This window comes from Colias eurytheme, chromosome 21 (assembly GCF_061535395.1).
Source record: "Colias eurytheme isolate Ceu_HAF_F1 chromosome 21, ilColEury1 Martin Lab GWU primary, whole genome shotgun sequence".
Lineage (NCBI taxonomy): Eukaryota > Metazoa > Arthropoda > Insecta > Lepidoptera > Pieridae > Colias > Colias eurytheme.
The window spans coordinates 7,510,228-7,536,531 of NC_143000.1; the positions used below are offsets into that span (position 1 = coordinate 7,510,228).

At 34.1% G+C, this 26,304-nt stretch overlaps 3 protein-coding genes across 3 annotated transcripts; 2 read left to right on the top strand and 1 right to left on the bottom strand.

The window, feature by feature from the left end:
* Window positions 1-536: 536 nt before the first annotated feature.
* LOC149899277 (phosphatidylethanolamine-binding protein homolog F40A3.3-like) lies at window positions 537-5,193 on the top strand. Its single transcript, XM_090114153.1, has 5 exons — window positions 537-552; window positions 1,498-1,577; window positions 3,525-3,648; window positions 4,336-4,549; window positions 4,878-5,193. Exons 2-5 carry the CDS (start codon window positions 1,503-1,505, stop codon window positions 5,014-5,016), a joined length of 552 nt encoding a protein of 183 aa, XP_089970279.1. The 5' UTR covers window positions 537-552; window positions 1,498-1,502; the 3' UTR covers window positions 5,017-5,193.
* Window positions 5,194-5,322: 129 nt separating this feature from the next.
* Window positions 5,323-8,036, bottom strand: LOC149899278 (protein D1-like). Its single transcript, XM_090114081.1, has 5 exons — window positions 7,982-8,036; window positions 6,891-7,081; window positions 6,476-6,614; window positions 5,972-6,179; window positions 5,323-5,712 (listed from the first exon to the last, which is right to left on the bottom strand). Exons 2-5 carry the CDS (start codon window positions 7,065-7,067, stop codon window positions 5,529-5,531), a joined length of 708 nt encoding a protein of 235 aa, XP_089970207.1. The 5' UTR covers window positions 7,068-7,081; window positions 7,982-8,036; the 3' UTR covers window positions 5,323-5,528.
* Window positions 8,037-10,793: 2,757 nt separating this feature from the next.
* On the top strand, window positions 10,794-11,723 carry LOC149899279 (uncharacterized). The gene has a single exon (XM_090114633.1). It carries the CDS (start codon window positions 10,794-10,796, stop codon window positions 11,721-11,723), a length of 930 nt encoding a protein of 309 aa, XP_089970759.1.
* Window positions 11,724-26,304: the final 14,581 nt, after the last annotated feature.

Below are 26,304 nucleotides of genomic sequence, written 5' to 3' on the forward strand. Positions count from 1 at the left end.
AAATATCAAACATGCTCAACGTTAATAATCAAGTTTTCACTTCTGCCGGCACTCCTGGAGTGCAACCCGTCTTTTTTTTAACAGTCTTTCTCAGACAAGATAATCCTCGACCATATAAATTACATACGTACATATACCCTTTAAAACGTATAGTATAACATAACAAGTATTACATTTTTTCTTATTAGCAGGGATAGTGTCCTGGAATCTGTCAAGACTCCGTTGTTCCTGAGATTAGTGCGTTCAAACCAACGACGTCATATTGGTACAAACTAAAAGAACAAACTTTTCAACTATAGTATAGTTTTTATAGACATTGGGAATAAACGAGGAAACCCGTCCCATAAATTCTAATCTCACACGTGTTCAAATAAATATTTAGATTTTTTTCACTTTTTTTTCAACTTAAAACATAATCAAAACCGCGAAGTTCAAGAACAAGGTGAACATTTATCGCACAATATCCATTGTTTGAGTAGATTTTTATCGCATGCGTTAAATTTTATAGATATTTCATTCTCGTCACTTGCGGTTTGGCTTCGAGCACATAAGGTATAATTTTTTGCACTTTAATAAATTAGGAATTAAATAAGTCTAGAATTTGCTAGAATAGGATCTCAATTTTGTTTTTAAAGATCAAATATCTTGAAGAATTAAATACGAGCTTTTGTTTTTTTAATTACAATAGGTATGTATTCTTGAAATATTTAATTGACAAGAAATTTGGTATATTAATAATTGTCGAAAAAAATAATAGCGCAATAAATATTTATGAATTTAAAAAAATTCGCCGGATTAGCGAGCGATTTTTTTACAAGTAAAATTTTAGTAATTTTTTAGATACATTTCTTATTTTTCTTCTTGACTATTAAATCAAAAAATTATTTTATCCATGTATCCTCGAGTGTGGAAATACAATCATAAATGTTATTTATAATTTATTCATTACTGTAAGTACTTACCTAAAAGGAAGTTCAGAAAATTGGTGCTCATATTAAGTTTGCACTTTTATTGTCAATGAAAGGTATAGAAATTATACTCGCATGACGATATTTTACAATTTCGTCCGACACCTAATCATAAATTTCTATAAATGAAATTAAGTAATTGAAATAAATTTATTTGTCCATTTATGTTTTAAAATTATACGACAGTGGGTCCCAAACTAAGTTAAATAAAACTTCTTCAAATTCTTCTTTTATCTCTACGAAAAGCATTTAGTCCCATAAGAAAAATATTTTCTTCATATATAAAATTTCAAATTGAAAGGCTCATGCACCTACCTACTACTTTGGTTGGTTCTTTATTTTAGTAATATTATTTTGTCCCTTAGACAAACTGAAAGAATTATAGAATAAATTCGATCGCTCTGTCGGGTCAAGGGTGGCTGAGTTGGTCAAGCGTCCGCCCCGGATTGGCGTGAAAGGATGCGGGTTCGTGTCCCGCCTCGTGATCGAATTTTTTCTATTCTTTATAAATTAATTTATTTTATTCTAGCAATCATGGCTTCTAGCGCATTTCAGTCCAGCAAAATTGTACCAGATGTTATCCCATCACCACCAGCTAAAACTATCACGGTAAGTTCCTCTTTTTAATAATTTAATCGATAGCAAGAATGCTTTAAATGAAACTATGAATATTTCTATGAACAGCAAAAGACATTAAAGTTTTCATTCCCCTGCTTGTCAATTACTATTTACTGCATTCTTTTATTTTTCCTCTTTTAACCAAAAATCATTAAAATCCGTTTAGCCGATCTTCAGTTGTAAATGGTATAACTAACACGACTTTCTTTTATAAGCCTTTACCCGACAGACGCAGTCCTATAAAGTTAAAGTAGTTAGCCGTTAAGTTTTCTCATTTTATTATTTTTATTTTTAACGTAAATTCTTCAGATTTCTTTCATAAGATCGATCTCCTGGTAATAACGTACAATACACCAAAAAAAGAATAATCGAAATCGGTCCATTTGTTCACGCATGATCGACCAATGGAAGTAGGGATTCATTTTTATATTATGTATATACATACTAGCTTTCCGCCCGCGGCTTCGCCCGCGTTTTCAAAGAAAATCCCGCATAGTTCCCGTTCCCGTGGGATTTCCGGGATAAAACCTATCCTATGTGTTAATCCATGTTACCATCTATATGTGTGCTAAATTTCATTGTAATCGGTTCAGTAATATCTGCGTGAAAGAGTAACAAACACACACATACACATCCTCACAAACTGTCGCATTTATAATATTAGTGTAGCCTGTAGGATTGAAAAAATAAATCTATATAGATATAGCATAGGTACGTGAAATGTCGTTTGATAATAATTAATATAATAGGTATAAATAAAACGTAAGGGCAACTGAAAAAGGCAGTTATAGCTTGAAACAATTGAAAATAAAACGCGCAATAGAAAACTCGTAAAAATTGATTGTTAAATAAAATGTTTTTTTACAAATGGGAATTTTGAGCACTATTAAGATTCTAATGATAAAATATGTGTCAGGATATGATTGATTTGTTCCGTTTTTCAATATATTTATACTAATTGTGATAATAGAACAAGATATTAAAATGCTTTGTCTTATCGTCGTACGTAGTTACGTAATTCATAAAAATTATATCGATTGAGTGTTTGATCTTAAATTTATAGCCTTGATAATTAATATATTATGATGACATGGCAGTTATATATTTACTATTAGGTACGATATAATATATCTTATCGTTTGAATTGCAAAAACAATGATTAGAATGTCTGAATTGTTAAAACAAATAATAATCTTAATCAACGTAGACTCGTAAATTGTAATCTCTAGTTATGTGGATATATCCGGTTTTTTATTATTTTTATATGATAAATAATAGTTATATATAAGTTTTTGCTCCAACCTTTCATATATAGAGCAATCGTATTTACATACAAATAATTTCTGGTAGTTAATAAAAATCAATTTAAAATTATCCCGCTCTTTTACTATGGAATTAGAGAGCTTCTTCTATATTTATAACTAGCTTCCACCGACGACTTTGTATGTGCATCCCCGATTTTCCCCATTTCCGCAAGAATTTCGGGAAATCCTTTCTTAGCGGATGCCCTACGTCCTAACATCTACCTGCATGCCAAATTTCAGCCCGATACGTCCAGTGGTTTGGGCTGTGCGTTGATAGATCACTATAGGTATCAGTCACCTTTGAGTTTTATCTTATATATAAAATTCTCGTGTCACAATGTTAGTCTGCATACTCCTCCGAAACGGGTGGACCGATTCTCATTAAATTTTCTGTGCATATCGGGTAAGTCGAGAATCGGCCAACATCTATTTTTCATATGTACCACGGGCGAAGCCGGGGCGGACCGCTAATATATATAGATTTTTCTATCATTGTGAATAGCATTAAATATTAGATATTTATTAAAATTAGTCATGTATTTCGCTAATTTTAATAATAAATTAATGGTATTCACAATCTGGGATTGTATGATAAAGTATTAATCTTTGTTATTCAAACAAATAAACATTTCAGCTGAAGTACCCGAGTGGTGCAGAGGCTCAGCTTGGTAACGAGCTGACTCCAACCCAAGTGAAGGATCAGCCTACAGTCTCGTACGAAGCAGACCCCAATGCGTACTACACCCTTGTATTTACAGGTAATAACAATTATCTCCTCACAGCATACTTGCATCCCGTAATGTAAGGTGAAAATCGATTTATCGATGCAGTTCTAACATTCCTTTTGATTGTAACTGGATGAAAAATAGTAAATGTTGGTTGTAAAATGCAGAGCTATAACAGTGAAGTCCCTTGTCCCCTCGTGGGGTTAGGGGCAGATGCATTATACATCTGTTTCACTGATCGATTTTCCTTAGGGACAAGTAGATGATCAGCCTTCTGTGTCCTACCAGACCAAGACATTTTTTTTTCTTTGTCTCCACCGGGAATCGAACCCAGGACCCCTCGGTGTTACGCTCACGCATCAACCACTGTATCGAGGAGGTGGTGGAAATGTAGAGCTATGCTTAAAGGCAAAGACGGACAAACAGACGATCTTTTTCTTTGCTAATAATAGGCAATATAGTAAGATGCAAATAGAAAATAATATATTATATAGTATATTAGTAATTCCTTCGTAATTTTTGATTTTATGTACCTAATTCACACGTATTACCAACGACGTATCTAACTTTAAAAACATCTTAGCATATTTGATATCCCCTATTCTTTTGAATTCCATAAAAATAGCTGTCTAATTTCGTATTTTATAATGTAACTCACACACACATAACTGCGTGAAACCTCATCAATATAAAGACAAACCAACGTCTATTCACTTCCAGACCCAGATAACTACGATGGCCCTGAACTAGTATACCGTGAATGGCACCATTGGTTAGTAGTGAACATTCCCGGCAGTGACGTAGCCTCTGGGGAGGTCCTCTCTGGTTACATCGGTTCTGGACCGCCAGAGGGCACCGGTATCCACCGATATGTCTACATTTTGTATAAGCAGCCGAAGAAATTGGTCTTCGATGAAAAGAGACTTAATAACAAGTAAGTTTTTGCTTGTTGGATGATATTATTATTGTTTATGGTATTTGGTTTAGAAGGAGCATGAGTACTGTTATAAATCAACAAAAATTAACACCTGGCAATTATATTAGCAAATTTAATTACCAACAAATATGTCCTGTCTTTTTTTAACTTGTACATCTTAAAATCTATTACAATATTAAGCATCAGTAAAAGTTTACTTCACGAAGATACACTTATAGGAGGCCCGTGTCTTAGCCGTGGGATTGAACATATATGGGCCGATGATGATGATGATGATGATAACAGACTCAAACAGAGTACATAATATTAAAATAATTGTTCACAGATCCATAGATGGCAGAGCTGCGTTCTCCACCAAGAAATTCGCAGAGAAGTACAATCTGGGAACCCCAGTAGCCGGCAACTTCTACCGTGCTCAGTTTGACGACTACGTGCCTCTTCTGTATAAGAGCTTGGGAGCATAAACTAGACATTTATTAAGAATATTTTGAAGAAATGATATCATATTTATTGTATGTATTGTGGTTAGATAATCTCAATGTAGGTATATTTTTTTACAATCTAACGTAGTACGCCATGTAAATACTCGTAATTTTATATGTATTTATTGAATTTATTTAAATATTTATTAATTTGTAATATGGTTGTGTTTTTTTTAAACCGTACATACCCCTTTAATTCGTGACCTATTTTATTATGATTATTTCACTAATAAATTAAAGCCACTCTCGAAGCATTGACGAAAAGAATGGAAAGAAAAGGCATTCTGCTTTCTGAAAGAATTTTATTTTTCAACATCTAGTAACTACCTCATAAGTATGTAGTTTGCGTATGTAAACGAAATATAAAAACTAAAATGTTCCAATCAATTTCATCCAATTTGTTTCAGTGGTTTAGAAGAAAAGAGACTGACTTTCGCCGTTATAGTAGGAAATAATAGTGATAAGTTCAAAATACCTCAATGATTGTTAATAGTTTAAAGAATTGATCTTATTCTATTAATAACGTCACGTAGATTAATTCTGTTACTAAACAAATTTTCTTGGCGACTTTCACACATCGTATATTGAGCGAGGAAGAAATTTCCGGCCATGGGTCCTGTTAAGTTATATTCTTTGGCGAAATTGACGACGGAAAATCTTTCACGATTTTTGGCTAACCTGCAAAATTAAATTAAAATTAATTTTATTATTTCTGTTGCCGTTTATTGAAGAAATTCAATGTTCCGTATATTTCAGTACTTTGTAGTAATAAATATTATCTATGCTTTATTTTAAAGAATTTTTCGCCCTAATTTATAATACATTTAATTGAATAATGATTGGTATCTGGTAAGTAATAACAGTTTTTCAATGTAGCCCAGTATTTTCAACTATATATAAAACTAAAACTAAAATAACATGCTAACTAGGTACTTACATAAACAGACTTGTTGTGTTAGGATTAATATTTCCTGATTGTCTATACACCAAGCTAACGTATCTATGGTACCCGCTGCCCGGCGTTGGCTGAGAAGCGACGTAGGGTACAACTATGTTCCCGCCCAGAAAATCGTCAAAAGGACAATTCAGGAATAGCCCTTGTATATACGCCCTTTTAGGATTTGAAGGCGAAGGCGCATCAATGTCTAAAGAAAAGATCATTTGGATTAGACGTAAAAATATCATGAAATGTTTCTATGGAAATAAAAAAATCTATTGATACTTCGATTCATCAATAGGTTCAATATAATGATGAAAAATGTGCACAGAAAGTGTTTTTATTAGAAACATTAAGCGCATTATTAGTCTAATGTAGTATTTAAAAAATCATAGCAGTAAGCTAAGTACGTATTCCAATGAAAACAATATATTATGTATGTGTTAATCTGAGGTGTTAATACATGTATGAATATAGTTAGGATAAATCAATATTTTATCTCACCCAGTAGGATTAAAGCATATCGTTGACCTTGAACTGCTTTCGGATACCTAACATATGTTTGTTCTCTCCCTGTGGGGTTGAAGGTCCTTGGAGGAGAAAACTTTGTTCCAAGTTGTATGTTCACTGAAATATAACCAGCCTGGAAAAAAATATCAAATTACGTCAATCTCAATCGTTGCTCTATTTTAATGGTAGGCGATAAAATTTAATATTTCGTTTTAATACATTAAATAGTTAAGAACATTTTTATCGGTAATGTACATAAATTATTGGGTTGTAAATTAATTTAACATATTATTGTTATCGGTGATTTATATTCTGTTGAAATAAATGTTTAAATAGTTACCACTTATAGAAGAGTAAAAACTGGAATTGTGTGAAATTTGGACATGGAGTAACTGAATTGTATATTTACCTCCAATAAATCCTGCGGAGGGACGGGTAGATAATCTTTTACTATTTTATACTTGATGAAAGCCATAGGAACGCTTAAATTATATGATGGTTGTACTGCATCTCCTATTTTATAGCACCCATCGGAAGCGTACACAGAGCTTAATGCTATTGAAATAACTGTTAGCAATAATAACATGTTGGTTGAGGAGGCTGTAAAAGAATAAATAATAAATAAAAAACAATCAAAACACTATTAAAGGGCTGTATTCATGCTTATGATCTTGTGCTTACAGGAAATAGTACGATGAAAAATTGACTTTACACAGACGCCTTTTAAATTTTAATTTAGAGAGCAGAAATTAACAAAACCAAATCATTTTCGTTTGTATTGCAACTTGCAAGGAAGTTAAATAAATAATTATTTTTAAAGTCTTTTGATAAACAATGAAGGATTTACTCGATTTTATCTCAACGAAGTGAGATGCTTCGGTGGCTCTTTTCCTATTGTATAAAAAATAGGTTAGGTGCTATTTTTTCAGATGTAATTTCTCTCTAAGTATCCATGGAAAGCTCTTTCATATGGATGTTGTTTTTTAAACTGTTTTCGAGAAAGCTTGTGTTAAACATGCATGGAGTTACATAATATAACTAGAATACTTTTAGTCTTGATAATTATTAAATAAAGTAGACTTAAAAAATCTGTTTCCGAAAAGGGAGAGCATTTTCAGGAATATATCAGGGTTTTATATTCCGGGGTCTGAGGCATTAATCTTAATGAAACACTAATTTTCGTAATGCAAATGTTTCCTATAACCTTAAAAAAATTAACTAATAAATTGCATGCTACCTACGACTTCAAATTTCAAGTTTATGTAGGTATTATCTAATCCTAAAATTAATATCCTCAACATGGACCACCGTAGGCGTTTACATCTTGCATCTCTTCTCTTCGATGTGATTAGTACCAAAGCCCCAGCGTATCTTAAATCTTTATAGTAAGCTGACATGGATGGGAAGTGCGAAGGGCATGACTACTTACTAGGGCGACCCTCGTCAAACTGGCAGTACAGTCATGGTCAAGGGGTTAAAGATAAAAAGCCATTGACTTACCTTGTCAAGCAGAAAATAATATAATAGGAAGAAGTTGTATGATCGGCTCTCTCTTAAACAATAATATATGAAACAATTTTTTATGGCTTTTATACGTGTTATCATAATAGTATTCATTAAAAAAGAACCAATTATACAATCTAATACAGAACTAATTTTAAAATAGACAAATAGCGAATGCAGAAGTAATAACTATGTATTTTTACACATAGATATAATTAATTTAATAAATTAGATAATAAATACATTTATTATAAAGTAATTGAGCGATAGTCTTTAATTTTTTTTTAGAGTAATTTCAATCGAAGGAGACTTTGAAGTTGGAGGGTAAAATACGCCTATACTTTTTAGGGTTACGTATCGAAAGGGTAAAACGGAACTTTATTACTAGACATCGGATTATATGCACTAACAAAATGCTAAAATATGCATGCAAATATGCACTAAAAAAGGCCGAAATATGCACTAAAAACGACTGATATGCCTAAAATATGCACAATACAAAATCAAAAAAACCTTTATTATTTTTATATATTAAAATCAAAGATTGTACAAAAACTAAAATTTTCTTGAAATTAAGTATAGTTTTTGTGCCAATAGGTATACAATTAAGCATTTTTACTAAATTTTCGAGCGCAAATTTGTGACGTTTGTCACCCGCGAGCCCAGTGTTGCCACCTTAGACCTTTCCGGGCTAAATCTAGCCCTTTTTTGGAATTCAACCCGTGTTTTAAGTTTTTAGCCCCAAAAAGGTAATCTAGCCCTATTTTGAATGGCTCAAAATTTACTTAAAATGGAGCCCATTTTGTAATTTTTTGCCATTTTACCATGCCAAAATAGGGTTTGTTTACTCGCTGAGCGTTCTGATTGGCTAATAAAGGTTAGTCGACCAATCAAAACTCCCGCTACTTAACGAAATATGCACGATTGGGGGAAAAGGCTAAAATATGCACTAACGCCGTAATTAGAGAGTTTTATGCATTTGCATATGCAAATATGCAAATGCATATAATCCGATGTCTATTTATTACTGAGCCTGGCTGGCTTTAAACTTTTCTGTTTGTCTATCTGTCCGTCTGACAATAGGTTGTATCACACGAAACGAGATAGTAAAACATTTTAAAAATTCAGTGATGATATTGCCGCTATAAGAACAATAACTGAAAACAGAATATAGTAAATATTTAAGGGTGCAAAAATACCGCAGATATCTACGGAATCTATCAGAAGTATAAAACAAGATGTACATATTTTATTTTAAAATTATTATTAATACGATAATATCTATTAAGAAATTAAAAGAGGTCATTAAAAAAATATTTGCATTGAACCCTAGTGTCGCCGGACCGAGTCGCAGTTATTCAATTTTAAATATTAAATAATATTATATCTGTCATAATATTTCGTCATATCTTTAAAGATATTTAGCATAACTATACTAAAAGGAAATTATACCACAATTATGAATATTGTCAAGAAAAATACTCTAAGATCCCTGAAACATTGGCACCACGAACTCGCTTTTATTGCACGCCTCATAAGCGAAGCGTTGAGGTGGGTACTACTGTCACTTCGCGCAAAACATCTGATTTTTCAAACTTAAAATGTCTTTATGTATCATACATTGCACTTGTAAGATAATACATACACACACATATTAAGAAAAAACACTATTTTTAACGTTCATGATATTTTTGATGTCATTTTTGTTATTTAAACTAGTTAAAAAACAGTTTAAAAAAGTTCTGTCTTGGACGTCCGTGTGTCTGTATGTTTTTTTTTTTTTTTTTTTTTTTTTTTTTGTGTGGTGTCTCTCAATGTTAGCCAGAAGGGCTTCTACATTTTAACGCGGACGCGGGGGTGAACTGAAGGTTCACCCTGGTAGCGACATGCACAAGGGCGTCCCCCCTTGACGGGGACCACGAACCTCGGCTTGAGCTGTCGCTTGAGTGGAGGAGGCCAGAAGGGCCCTAATCGGACGGGCGCTCACCCGGGTGGGCGCGGGAACGCGGAACAAGGGACCTCGTCTTCGCCGGCGAAGACGGTGTACGCTTTCTGCTGTGGTGTGTGCGGTGTCGCGGTTGGTTCGACGTTGGGCTTCAATCGCCGAGTCTAGCCGTGCGTTGGCTTTGGTAATGTCGTCGTCGGAGTCGTCCAAGACGTGTCTCGGCCGCCTGCGACGACGAGTGGGATCGGGATTCGCGACGTATGCGATGGCCTTTGTCACCAATGGGTTGGGGTGGTTTTTAGCCTTGTCGAAGTAGCGCTTAGACGCTTGCTTCATCCATTGGGCTATGGTGGGGAGTTCTAGGTCCCTATGTAGGTCCACGTTACGCACGAACCAGGGCGCTCCAGTCGCCGTTCTCATGAACCGCGACTGAATCGTCTGGAGCTTGTGTATGGAGCTGGGAGCGCAATGCGCGAAAACTACACTACTATACGTTCAACGGAACGTTCAACAGCTGTTTTCTGTTCTGCCTATTTTATTTTACATTTATATTTAATTTAAGTGAATCTAAGTATCAATCTTCTTTGAAAACATTTTTAAGTTCAATCTAAATAATAAAAATAAATAAAATGCAGTGCTCAGCGTGCTCACAACATAATAAAAAAAGACGAAGTCGTTTGTTCTAAGTGCAATGAGTGTTATCATCTGCTATGTATAAATATGAGTGTTACTTATTATAATATTCATTATAATAATTCCAATCGAAAATGGTTATGTCCAACTTGTTCTAATGTTACGCAACGTAGAAAAGGCGAAAATACACCTGTGAGGAGACTGCATGAACCAGGTATGGAGGACAGTATAATGTCTTGTGAGGACATGGCTCAGGATATGTCAATTACAAGTGTCCCTTTGGAACAAGCCTCTATCACACTAAACCAATTTTCTGCTTTACTTGAGTCTAAATTCGTCGATATGGAGACAAAACTTACCAGTAATTTTAAAACCGAAATTAACATGGCCATGAATGGTTTAAAGAAGGAATTAAATGAAACCACCGACTTCCTATTTTCACAATTAAAGGACCTCAAAAGTGAATTATCAACTTACCGTGAGCGCATAAATAACTTAGAATCCGAGAACACTTCATTGCATTTGAAACTGTCTCAACTATGTAAACAACAGCCCACTTCACAGGAGACCGTAAATATGCACACTACTATCAAACAATTACAACTAGAAATTAATCAACGCGATCAGGCGGGCCTACTTAATGATGTCGAAGTATCAGGTATACCGGAATTCGATGGAGAATCAGCCTCACATATAGCGATTACTTTAGCGAACAAACTCGGGATATCTTTAGATGAACGCGACATCGTGTCCGCGCGTCGTGTCGGCTCTAAACGCCGGCTGACAACTGATGGAACTAATTATGATTTAGATGTAAACAACCGTGTGCGCCCCCTGTGCATTAGTTTTTCAAGACGCTCGCTGCGTGATGATTTCTTAAAAAACGCTCGAGTACGGCGTGGCACTTCAACCACGGACCTTGGTCTTCCGAATCATGATGCAAGACGAGTCCATATTCACGAAAGGCTGACACCTAAAAATCGTGTCATTTTCGGTAAAGCCAGGTCTATGGGCAAAGCTTTGCAGTGGCGTTATATTTGGTCCCGTGAGGGCCGTGTTTTTGCAAGGCGTACAGATTCTAGTACAATAAATAGATTACAAACTGAAGAAGACATTGACCGTGTTTTTAAAATGCATTCTGATCCCCCCTCTAGCTCTTAATTTTTATGATAAATTTGTTTTAATTTTTTACACTTTCAGTTTACTTTGTTTCTACACAAACAACTACAAATTCATTGCAATGTGTAATATATTATATTATCTTTTAAAATGTTTCGTATCCAGTTCATGCTTCTGTTATATTATGTTAAAAATTACTCACCTAATTCTATTGTCTTACATAACTATTTTCTGGAAACATAGTTGTAATCAACATGAAGTTAGTATTGCATTTAAGTTTGAATATTATGATGCTAAACTCTTTTGTTTTATACAAACTTTTAATAATGTTTATTTTGTTTTAATTAAACTACATTTTTACTTTAATTGGATATCTATAGTTTATAAGAAATTACTGCCAGTGCACCGTGTTCTTATATTTATTATCTTTTTAAGTAATTGTAAATTAGCCTACGATTATTTATCATTTTATATTAAATATAAATATTATATAATGTTATTAGCTTATGTATGTATCTATTATATTCTTAATACGAATTATTTGCTTTTATATTTATTATTTAATTATCCTATTAAAGTAATCAATTTGCCTTATATATTTTTAATATTATATACTTATTTACCCATGTTTCTTTCCTACTTCATTTATTCAATTCTTTTGTTATGCATCATTAAGCTAATTTCCTATAAAAATGGTTAAGAATAAATTTCTAAAAATTGGTCTCTTTAAGGGCGCGTATAAAGTCAAATCACCAATCAACTTTTAGTTGATACGTGTAATATTCAAGACCAAATATAAAAAATAAAATATATGTAAAACTTGATGATATTTTCGATGATATTGTCAGATCAAAAACATAAAATATTGAAATTGACTCGATAGAAAAAATTCACGAAGTTACCTCTAAATTTCACAATTTTTCGTTTTTTACTGGACATGGTAATACTTATTATGATTTTTTTTTCATAAACAATTATATAAAAAAAATAGGCAAGATATTTGTCAGAGCATTTTGTGTAATTACTTTTAGTTTTGGTTTAATCACGATAAAACACTTTTGGCGCTTACTATATTTTTAATTACGCAAGAAATCATCTTCCATCGCACGTTCCGGGAGCTAAAAACATAATTCTATTCAGCGTTCCCAACCGTACGATAATTATCGTACAAATACGATAATTTGGTGCCTACGTACGATGTACGATAGCATGTTATTATCGTACGCTGATTTTACGATAATTTCTATCAGGCAAAATTCGAGAATTTATATTATTTCACCCATAAAAATATGAAATTTTGACGTGTTTCATATCGAACTTTCATGGGAACCTTATGGGAACAGTGAAATTTTGTCAGATTGAATTTTAAACTTGGCGCGTTTATTGAACATAAAGTGGAAATGGAATCGGTTCAGGTCTGTAGTCTGTACCACGCGTAAAACCAAAGAGTATAATGAATAATAAGGCACGTAAAACGTTTGGGTTTCAGTGTCCCGTTGATTTGACAGCGGTAGTTAAACAAAGATTAACTATAGAGAACTTGCATACTTATCAATATTACAATTTATATGATTTATTTATTTATAATTGACTTTATTCTAAAAAGTACGATAATTTCGAACCAAAAACGCCTAATGTACGATAATTTTACGCCCCTGGTACGATAATCAGCTCACTTCAGGTTGCTAACACTGATTCTATTTCATACATCAGACGCTATCGCTCCGTTGAGACGAGTAGACCACGCTAAAATTGCTGCGCCGTGTTTTATAATTACGCCGAATATTGATTTGTTGAAAATGGTAAACAACAAAATGAAAAGACTTAAGAAACGAGAACTAAAGAAGATTCAAATTGAAAAGATAACTAAATGTCGAAGGTTATAATAGTATTGTTATAATATTAATAAATAATAATTATAATATAAAAAGATAAGTCTTGATTTACCTATTTGAGAAAGTTTAGTTTCTGTAAAATAATTTCCGCGGGCTGAGTATTGACGCGATAGCAGCAGCAATTACTATAGATAGGTAAATAACATTCATATCCTTATTCTTACAGTCGCGGTGCAATCAATCAAGTCAAGAAAGATTTATAATATGTTTATTACTATAGGCAGATCCTATGTTCGCTCCAGTAAATAATAATATAAATAATATGTAAACCGGTTGTGAATAGTACATATATTATATTATATTTACAATCTGTATTAGATAATCATACATAACATCTATACATAGGTATAACAAATTCGTACGAAAGTCAAAACTGTACTTACATTGAATAGGTATTTTTTTATAATATACATATGTATATGTATATATATATATAATATATTCATAATCTGTATTACATAGTAATATGTAGTACATATCTATACATAAATATAGTTTTTAGAATTTTTGTATGTCTGTCTGTATGTATGTCTGGGCTCTAATTTTGGTGCAGATATAGCTTGAGACCTGAGAAAGGTCATAGGATGAGTTTTATCCCGTAAATAAAAAAAACTGTCTGTGTTTGTCTGTTTGTTTGTACACGCTAATCTCCGGAACTACTGGACGGATTTGAATGAAAGTTATTTTGTTGTGTAGGTACTATTATATTATCCGGGAAATATAAAATAATAATTTATTTTGAAAACTGAAACACCTGATGCAGAACCGCAACAGACCACCTAAACTATAGATTCATTTGAGAAAGTTTATCCAGGCGAGTTTGGATATTATTATTTGTGTAAATTCTGTAAATTCGTTTCCGCGAATTGAGTATTCATGCGACGATATTTATAGATACCTACATTCATAGTGGGTACCTACAATTTACAAAGACACTTTTTATACTTAGTTATGTAGGTACCTAATTCCTACGGTCGCCTTGCAAATGCAATCAATCAAATCGGGAATGTTTTATAATATTATTGTAGTAATACTATAATATATATATATATATATATACAGGGTGTCCCAAAAAGTAGTGATGAACGGAAGCTGGGAGGTAGAGGACCTAGAGAGCTATCCGAATCACCCCCATGTATGTTATGCGATTTTTCGTATTTTCGGAGTTATGACATTTTTTTCAATTTTTCATCTATCGCTGAGTACGATGAGATTTTTATTTATGGTGACGTGACTTATTGCGCTAGATGCTTGATTTTTTTTGTGTGGTAAGCTGAAAGATAGGCCAATTCAGTATGGTAACATTTACTATCGTTAGATCTTCGAATGGAATAAAAAAAGAATTAAATGCCAAGAAAGATAAAATTACCCAGTATGTTCACAACTTCAAGGGCCCATAAAAAAATAAAATCACATAAAAAAAGTTTTCCATTTGGCTTTTAAAAACTCGCTCTATCTATCAGGTAGCTACCCTAAAAATTTCATTTTATTATTCAGAAGGCTTCAATCGAAAAATTGAAATCTAAATGTGGTAAGTGCAAAAATTTTATTAACATGATGATCATTAAAACCAAATTAAAACCCATAAATAGGTGTTTAATTACCAGAAATTTTTAAAATAACCCCGCTGTTGCTCAATGCAAGTGCGACATCACCGTAAAAAGTTGTCTTTTAAATGTCTGAATGCCCTTTTATCATTTTTAATGGTTTCTTCTGCTACTATGAATTTCCGGGTTATTTCGTCCAAATTGTAGCATTCTCTCAAGTAGCCGAGGTCTTTTTAGTATCCCCATTGAAACAAATCAATGGGGTTTAGGTCGAGGGACCGTGGAGGCCAGGATTTAAGGCAGGCGTCACCAGCGCATGCGCAGGCTGCAACGACCAATCCATCTTTCAGGGTATCTTTGCCCTTTAGCCTGGCCTCGACGGTCCCCGGACATAAACCCTATTGATTTTTTTCCGTGGGGATACTACAAAGACGAGAGACTGCCACAATTTGAACGAAATAACCTGGAAATTCATAGTAGCAGAAGAAACCATTAAAAATGATAAAAGGGCATTCAGACATTTAAAAGACAACTTTTTACGGTGATGTCGCACTTGCACTGAGCAATAGCGGGGTCATTTTAAAAATTTCTTGTAATTAAACACCTTGTTATTGGTTTTAATTTGTTTTTATTAATCATCATGTTAATTCAATTTTTGCACTTACCTCATTTAGATTTCAATTTTTCGATTGAAGCCTTCTGAATAATAAAATGAAATTTTCAGGGTAGCTACCTGATAGATAGAGCAAGTTTTTAAAAGCCAAATGGAAAACTTTTTTTATGTGATTTTATTTTTTTACGGGCCCTTGAAGTGGAGAACATACTGGGTAATTTTATCTTTCTTGGCATTTTAATTCTTTTTTTTATTCCATTCAAAGATCTAACGATAGTAAATGTTACCATACTGAATTGGCCTATCTTTCAGCTTAGCACACAAAAAAAATCAAGCACCTTCCGCAATAATTGACGTCACCATGAGTGAAAATATCACCGTACTCGGCGATAGGTGAAAAATTGAAAAAAACGTCATAACTCCGAAAATACGAAAAATCGCATAACATACATGGGGGTGATTCGGATAGCCCTTTAGGTCCTCTACCTCCCAGCTTCCGTTCATCACTACTTTTTGGGACACCCTGTATATATATATATAGATTCCTATGTTTGCTCCAGTAAATAACCAATACAAGTTGTGAATAGTAACTACACATTATATATATTTACAATCTGTATTAGATAATAATATTACAATCACATAGGTATAAAAAAAATTGTACGAAAGTCAAAACTGTACATTGAATATTTTTACGGATACTTGGGGCGTGATTTTCAATCGATATAGGAGCCAAAAATATAGGTACATAGTTTATAGAATTTTTGTCTGTTTGTCTGTATGTATGTCTGGCTCTCTAAGCTCTAACTTTGATAGAGACTTTTAGCTTGAGACCTGAGAAAGGACATTGGATAGGTTTGTTCCCGTAAATCCTAAAAAAACTCTATGTGTCTGTTTGTTTGTACACGCCAATCTCCGGAACTATTGGACGGCTTTGAATGAAAGTTATTTTGTTGTGTAGGTATTATCTGGGCAATATAAATATACAAATTCGAAGATCTAGAATGTATGATGAGGGACCCTGAGATCACACTCTAACATTTATAGGAGTGACGTCAACAAAAATTGTTGCGTCTGATGGAAATTTTCTGTTGATTAAAAAAAATCAAAGATCTGGAACATCTGATATAGACCCATAAGAGCCCAGCTACACATTTATAAGAATGACGTTTTACAAAAATTTTTCAGTCTGATGATTCAGTCTAATTTCACAGAACAATTTTAAATTTGGAAAATGTGGACCCTCACTCTCAACCTGTGTCTACTGACTATTGCCACGCAGAAAAAAATACTCCAGAAAGGTACCTGCTAAAGTGACCAGCTCTCGATAAAATAATACGTAAATTTCGAAGAACTTTGTAATATTTTATAAAGGATAATTTTTATTTTTATTTTTAGAATAATTGCTGAGTCGAAAAATGTCGTACAATCTAATAGTCCATTGAATAAAAAGTTCTAGCCCTTAACACGGCAAGCCCTGAAATAATGTACCCAGATATGACCTGAATTGGTTTTAGTGATAGTTATTGATTAAAAAATACTATAGTAGAGAAAAAATAAAAAAAAATTTCCTGTAAGTAGGTTTTTCAGGATGTCCGTTAAAACGGCCTTTGCCAAGAACCCCGTCTTCATTGTTGTCTCAAAAAACGGACAACGCTGCCATACAGCTTATAAAATAAGTATGAAAAAAAATAAAATTCACTTAATATAACACAATTGAAAACAATTTCAAGTAGCATTTTATTGTTTTATTGTATCACAGTATTTTCACTATCTATTATAACAAAAAATTCTTCAATTTTAACTAAATACCTAACAAATGATAATTGAGCCCTCTCGAGCTCAATCACACTATTTAGTTGTGTGGAATGTTATATAACATTTATTATTTCGTGTCAAGTAACCGTTAGTTTCATTTAATACAAATAATAATGGTTTTTCTAAAATGTTAAGTGATATTTGGCCGATGATTAGGACATTTAGACGAAATGCATGTGGAGGTCGAGGAACTCCCGGTTCTACTGTAGACCCAACAGATTTAACTGGTCTTAGATTATATTCGTCATTTTGAACTTAATTAAAAATAATTCTAATAAACGTGATATTTTATTAAAGTACGAATCATGGCAACGTCCGTTTCTTGGGACATGCCAATGGGTTCTTAGTTACCTGTATCTACGGCACTGTCCTAAAAAACGGACCAGCTATATTTCGAATATTTTGTCATAGAATTATTTGAATATTTAATAATCTTTATAGCAAAACCAACAGTTTATCTCACCTGAAAGTTAAATCAATAGCAATCAAACATGGAAACTATTTCATTAAAGCTATTATTGACCAGAAACACAAACGATCACTAATTCCGGGATTCCCTAAATTCAACAGTCACCTAGCACACGAATTAAATGTTTTCTATAATTGGCATGTAGGAGAAAAATAAAGGATTGTTATCGTACTTTCTCCAACGTAGTCAATTTTCTAGATTTTTTGGAACGTTCAAGATTTACACGGCAATAAGTACATGTACTAAAAAAGTGACAGAAAAGCTTTAAGGGTTAAAGTGCGTGAGTTAGTAACGTAAGATGTTTCTTCGGAAACATGTCCAGAGTCCCTAGGTAATAAACATACTAAAACCCCGGGCCACTAGGAGGAGCCCCGGAGTGGGGGGAGGGGGAAAATGGGTCCATTTTTTCATTTTTCGCTTAAATCTCAAAAACGGTACATGTTAGAGAAAAACTTTCAAGGAAAAGTTGAAAGGCCATAAAATTATCTACAAGTTGTACCTGAATCATTTTTTCCTATATCCTACCGTTTCTGAGTTATACGCAGTAAAACATGATTTTGGCTCAAACAATTTCCACATCAATCGATCAAAAAATATTTCTTTCTTCCAAAAAACTCAAAAGTACAACTTGTGACCAGTACTGATAGATTGCTCTTAATTAGGTCTATAATTGGTAAAATAAACACATTCCTCCATGGAAGCCTTTAGGAGGAATCGATTGTCAAAATATTATATTATGGTAGTTTGAGTTACTGAACTTGATCTTTTTATTTTTTTCTTCCAAAAAACTCATAAGTGCAACTTGTGACCGGTACAGATAGATTGCTCATAATTGGGTCTATCATTGATAAAAATACCAGATTCCACCATGGAGGCCTTTAGGAGGTATTGAATTTTATTAGGGTAGTTACGATACATGAACTTTTTAACTAACTACCCTAATAAAATTCAATTCCCCGTAAACGCCTCCATGGTGGAATCTGGTATTTTTATCAATGATAGACCTAATTATGAGCAATCTATCTGTACCGGTCACAAGTTGCACTTTTGAGCTTTTTGGAAGAAAAAAAATAAAAAGTTCATGTATCGTAACTACCCTGATAAAATTCAATTCCCCGTAAACGCCTCCGTGGTGGAATCTGGTATTTTTAGCAATGATAGACCTAATTATGAGCAATCTATCTGTACCGGTCACAAGTTGCACTTTTGAGTTTTTTGGAAGAAAAAAATAAAAAGATCAAGTTCAGTAACTCAAACTGCCCTAATATAATATTTTTACAATCGATTCCTCCTAAAGGCTTCCATGGAGGAATGTGTTTATTTTACCAATTATAGACCTAATTCAGAGCAATCTATCAGTACTGGTCACAAGTTGCACATTTGAGTTTTTTGGAAGAAAGAAATATTTTTTGATCGATTGATGTTGAAATTGTTTGAGCCAAAATCATGTTTTACTGCGTATAACTCAGAAACGGTAGGATATAGGAAAAAATGATTCAGGTACAACTTGTAGATAATTTTATGGCCTTTCAATTTTTCCTTGAAAGTTTTTCTCTAACATGTACCGTTTTTGAGATTTAAGCGAAAAATGAAAAAATGGACCCATTTCCCCCCTCCCCCCACTCCGGGGCTCCTCCTAGTGGCCCGGGGTTTTAGTATGTTTATTACCTAGGGACTCTTGACATGTTTCCGAAGAAACATCTTACGTTACTAACTCACGCACTCTAGACCCCCCTTGGAGGGACTCATTCAATGGACTATAACCAAATTAATCAAAATAAAGTTCTGGAGGAATGTGTGTCGTCGACTGCGTATGTTTATTTAAAAATAGTATCTATACTCGCTATTTCGACAGACTTTTTTTACGGATTCGTGCTCTATACTGTTTCCCTAATATTGTTTTTTTTTTATATATTACATACAGACAGTTTTTTTATTGTTTTATAATATGTATAGATTATCATTAATAATTATAAACAAATGATAATAAAAAGACATATTACATCATTTGTGATGATTTCAACTTCACTGTTTTATACAATTATTTTAGACAACATACCTACTAACTACCGAAAATACGCGTTGAACGAGCGAAGAATATTGTGTATAATTTAGCGTGCGATGAACTTTACGTACGTTGGATGAGCCGGGTGTATGAGGGTATTGTGAGGGCGCGCGGCATGGTGCGTAATGGGCGAGGCTTAATCGTAGAATTATCTGGCTTTATACGCCCTCTTAACGCTGGGTCTATCTGCTCAAAACAAGATGAATTTCAAGTTGCATTCGAAAAACATAAGCCTGATATTTTAGCTATAAATGAGACATGGCTTCGTTCTGGTCAAGACGGTTGCGTTCCACGCATACCCAATTATACGTTTCGCCATATACCACGTCCTCCGGGTGCTCGCTCGCGAGGAGGTGGTGTGGGTTTTTTCATCAGACGTGACATGTCAGTTCGTACTTGTTCCCATCCGACCACCTATCCCTCAGTTGAGCAATTTTGGATTACAACCAATATCAACTGCAACAAAATCTTAATAGGTACAGCTTATCGACCGCCCTGGCAAAATGTTGATCTGTTTTTCGATTCCCTCACAGAATCAGTTTCTTTCTTTTCAGATTATGATTTTATTATCCTACTTGGTGACTTCAACATAAATACTTTAAATGAGAAGGATAATAAATGTAATAGACTTGCTGAATTCCTTCAGTGTTGTGGTCTAGTAAACCACATTAAGGAACCTACTCATTTCACATCTCATAGTGAATCATTAATTGATTTGCTATGCACCAATATGAATGTTACCTCCACTGCTGTACATCACATACCGGAACTTGGTGGCCATGCTATGATTTTCGCTGATTTCAAAATTAAAAAACCCAAACCTATTACTAAATTTTTAAGTTACCGACCCTTAAAAGATATAAATTGTGAAGCTTTCAATGCTGACCTTATTTCTATTCCATGGGACGATATTTGTCGCATAAAAAACGTCGACGATATGGTGAATACCTTTAATTCTAGTGTTTTGTCATTATTCGATAAACACGCTACTGTAAAGACTATTACTGTTAAAGAGAGGCAAACTCCGTGGTTGACATCTAATCTTCGTCTAATGATGTCGGTTCGCGATGAAGCTCATTTGAAATATCGTAATAGTAAATCAACTGAAGACAAATTGTATTATAAATCGCTAAAAACTTTTGTAAACGTATGTATGTATCAAGAAAAGTTGGCTTTTTATGATACTCACATTAATGCTCATATTCAGAATCCAAAGGTTTTATGGAAAAATTTAAAAAGTAAGGTTATACCCAGTTTTAATAACTGTACGGATCTACCTGATCATCTCGCTGACCCAAATGCTATTAATACCCACTTTCTTAATATACCTGGTACCGGTGATGCAGATGTAAGCACACTAAACTACTTCAAAAGCCATAAGTTTTGTCAAAATACTTTTAGGTTTAGTACTATCAATGAAAATATTGTAGGTAAACTTATAGTTTCTATTAAATCAAATGCGCGGGGCTCAGATGATATATCCAGAGACATGATTTTGCTCACTTTGCCATCTACACTAAAAGTAATAACATCTATTATAAATAAATCCCTGGAAACGTCAATTTTCCCATCACAGTGGAAATTGGCTCTTGTTCGCCCACTTCCTAAATCCAATAATCCCACAGACCTTAAAGATCTTAGGCCTATTAGTATTCTCCCGTATCTTTCCAAATTATTGGAAAAAATTGTATATAATCAGGTGGTTGAGTACTGTGAAAATAATAACATATTACCGGAACTCCAATCTGGCTTCAGAAAGTCTCGTAGTACTAGTACTGCTTTGCTGAAGGTAGTTGATGATATCCTGTCTACCCAGGATAGTGGCAGCGCATCTATACTTACACTCCTAGACTTTTCGCGTGCTTTTGACTCTCTAAATTTAACCCTCCTTACTAGTAAACTTTCCTATTATGGTTTTAGTGACTCGTCGGTTCAGTGGTTCGATAGTTACCTCAATCATCGCGCCCAGAAGGTTGTCGTCACAAAAAATGATGGTACATCTTCTTTTTCCTCGGTACTCCCAGTTACCCGCGGAGTTCCACAAGGTTCGATTCTTGGGCCCCTTCTCTTCACCATCTACGCCGCGGACATAACTGGGTGTATTAAATATTCAAACTATCACCTTTACGCGGATGATTTACAGGTATATGCGCCAATAAGTCATGTTAATGCCTCGGAGTGCTTAAATGGGTTGTCGCAGGACTTGGATCGCGTATCTACATGGGCTTCTAAGAACTCACTGATATTAAACCCCAACAAGTCCAAATTTATGGTAATTGGTTCGAAGCGGCAGGTGAGATCAATCAAAGATTTGAGTTTATCTGTATGTATAGACAATATTCCAATCGTTGAGGTGGATGAGGCTAAAAATTTAGGGCTACTTTTTGACAATAATCTTAATTTTGAAAGCCATGTGCTGGACATTGTTCGTAATTGTTTTTATCGTTTGAAAGTGATTTATAAACTGCGTCCTTTCATAACTACTGACCTTCGATTACTTTTATGTTGGTTGTTGGTTGGAAAGCACAATTGATTCACGAATCAATTGTGCTTTCCAAACTAAATTATTGTATAAACACTTACGGGCCATGCCTTCTTCAGCGATCACAACATTTGATTCAGAGAATTCAGAATGCTTGCATTAGATATTGTTTTAATGTCCCACCTAGATCTCACATCACACCTTTCCTAAACTCAGCAAATATTCTAAATATGAAAGGTAGACAAAAACTATTTATGGCTTGCTTTCTGTTCGACCTCTTGAAGACCAAACGCCCAGCTTACTTATTTGAGAAGCTTATGTGGCGAAAAGATGGTGGTCGTAACCCAGTAAGACTCGGAACCAACATTTTCTCTGTACCTAAACACAGAACTATGGCCTTCCGCGGCAGTTTCAAGTACTGTGCAACAAAATGTTGGAACGACATTCCTCCACCCATGCGCAACATTTGTAGTATGTTTTTTTTAATTAAGTTTATTTATTTTTCTGCCCTCTAGAGGCTTTGGCAGAATATCAGCGTCGGGGTTTTTCAATCCCGACATTCATGCTGAGCCAAGGCCTGTTTGTAGAACACTGTGCACATTAAATGTATCCGTTTCTTTTAATATACCGTGTGTTTTTGTTTCTGTTAATTGATTTTATGTTTTGTGTTTATATTATGTACCTGTAGGGCGATAGACCCAGTGATGGGCTGCGTGGCTAGTGTTGGAGGGATTTGTTATAAAATTAAACTAAAATGTTCACTAACTAATTTATTACTAAAATCACTGTTCTGCTTGTTTGTTACAAAACACTGTTATACTTTTACTTGCTAATGTTTTACTGTTAATGCTATTGTTAATAATTGTTAAATTATATATTTATTATTCTGTTAGATTTTTATGTTTTATGTTATGTTATAATATGTTTAATGTTAATGTTATGTACGCGTCGCGACGGTAATATGTTATTTGGTGGACTGTTGATTGTGGACTCAATTAATTTATGTTAAACGCCGCCCGCGATACCTAGTATTTGCTGACTAGGCTGTTCGGTGGTCATTGCACCGAACATGCTCCCGGGCGACAAAGATGAATATGAGATGAAAATGTTACAAAGATTGAAATGATACAAGTATAAGACGTATGAAATATGTTAAAATGTTTAAGATTGATGTTTGCTTAATCTAAAAGTAAAATAGTACTTAGACTTTAAAATATGATAAACTTAAAAATATTATGTTAAACTTTAAAGATCTAAAATGTTATAAATTGTTTGATCTAAAATAAAGTGTAAAATATGAAAACTTAAAATTCTAAATGTATGTTTGTTAAATCTAAAAGTAAAATGTTAAAAGCTTAGAGTCTCTAAGCACACGCTAACACACACTAACACTATCACTAACACTATGTTCTATGTCCATTCCATATTGTTCCGCGAATCGGCCGTCCAATACGCCGAATTTGCAACATAACCCACACCATTGATAAGGCCGCGCCGCTGTCTCGCGTGCCTGTCGCGTGCGCCTTGCTGTGCCTGATTCAGCAAGACGTCGTTGTAACATAATAATGTAGTTGTGTTAGAATCATATGATTTTTGCAAATATTTTGTAATCTTTTCGGATGCTTCTACTCCTTCCTAGTAGGGTGACATGTTGTACTTGCGGTAGTTAAGATATTTAACAATAATAAAAATGAAATTGCTAGGGATAAGAAACTTTGTGAGCCTTTTCGTGAACTGTTTTTAATTTGTTTTTGTGGATGTTGATCTTTGTCTTCTGTTATTGTTTTTCAGAGCTTACCGGTAAAAGTGATATTTTATTGCAGGGTCTTTTTACAAACCCATTTTTTGTTTTTAACGTGACTACTCTAACTAACCCATCGCCACCTGGATGTAACTCGACCACTCTTCCCATAGCCCATTTTCCTGCTGGTAAATTATCGTCATGAATTATCACTATATCATCAATTTTTATGTTATTTTGTTGTTTTTGCCATTTTGCTCTTGCTGATAATTGAATGAGGTATTCTGACTTCCATCTTTTCCAGATGTCATTAGAAAGTTTTGTTACCAGTTGCCATCTCGTTCTAGCGTCTTCTGCTGTTTCGATGACCGTAGTACCAGCTCGCCCATGAAGAAAGTGAGCTGGCGTAAGGCAATCTATGTCTTCCACACTCTCAGTTAGCGCGCAAAGCGGACGAGAATTTAAACACGATTCTATACGAGCTAGAAGCGTGCTGTACTCCTCAAATGTTAATTTTTGTTCACCGATAACTCTCTTCAAATGATGTTTAACACTACGTACTGCTCTTTCCCACAAACCTCCTGCTGTAGGCCAGGCTGGTGCGTTGAAATGCCACTCAATTTTCATATCTGTTATTTCTCTGTAGAAACTGTTGTTGAATATCGTTTGCAGCTGTTCGTATTCCTCTGACATGATGCGGTTAGCTTTTACGAAATTTGTACCATTGTCGCTATAGATATGTTTAGGTGTTCCTCTTCTAGCAGCCATTCGGCGTAGGGCTGATAAAAATGCTGAGCTAGTAAGCTCCGAGACGATTTCTAAATGTATGGCTTTTGTTACCATGCATACAAATACTACTATATAGCCCTTTGTTGTCCGTACAGATCTTCCTTGGCTGGCCTTCACGTCCACAAATCCTGTATAATCCACCCCTGTATGGTAGAATGGAGGGGCGGGGTTACAGCGTGAATCTGGTAGATCTCCCATAAGTTGGTTTCTTAACTCCGGATTCTGCTTACGACACGTCACACAGCTTCTTATCTGTTTCTTCGTTGTTTTGTATCCACCCAAAATCCAATATTTTCTTCTTAATGTATATAATGTTAATTTAGCGCCTCCATGGAATGTAAGACGATGAGCTTGATCAATTAATAAATATGTTAATCTATGATTATGCGGGATGATTATCGGATGTTTTGTGTCGTAAGGTATGATGCTATTCCTTAACCTTCCCCCGACACGTAAAATGTTGTCCTTATCTAAAAATGGATTAAAACTTAATAACTTGCTAGTTGAACTTAAACGATTATTTATCTGTAAATTATGTAGGTCATTATAAAATTCAGTCTGTTGTACGTGACGTATTATTCGTAATTTTGCTGTATTGCATTCTTGCAATGTAATATGTTTACATGTAGGTCGATGCTTGCTTTTCGGTGTCAATGCTCTCTGTATCCATGCTAATATTCTTGTTATTTTATTAATTGAATTATATTTTTCTAATAACTTGTTAATTATGCTTTCTTGAATTGTTGTTATAGGTACCGATACGTATGTTTTTGTTTCATGGTTGGTTTCGTAATTATTTTTACTAACTATATTTTCTAGATAATTATTTTGTGATAGCCACGATGGACCCTTCCACCATAGGGATTTATCCCTTAATTGTGAAACTGTTAGGCCTCTACTCGCCGCGTCAGCTGGGTTCTCTGCACTTTTCACATAACGCCAGCACTCCGGAAACATTACTTCTTTAATTTTCTTTACACGATTCGATACAAACGTATTCCAACGAGCTTCATCACCATATATCCATCCTAAAACAACCATAGAATCACACCATCCATACATCATAATTTTGTTTTCATTATAGCATGAAATAACTTTTAACATTAGCTTTGAAAGTAGCTGAGCTCCGCATAATTCGAGTCGCGGTAGTGAGACGGACTTGTTGTGTGGTACAAGTTTAGTTTTCGAAGCGATTAAAACAGTT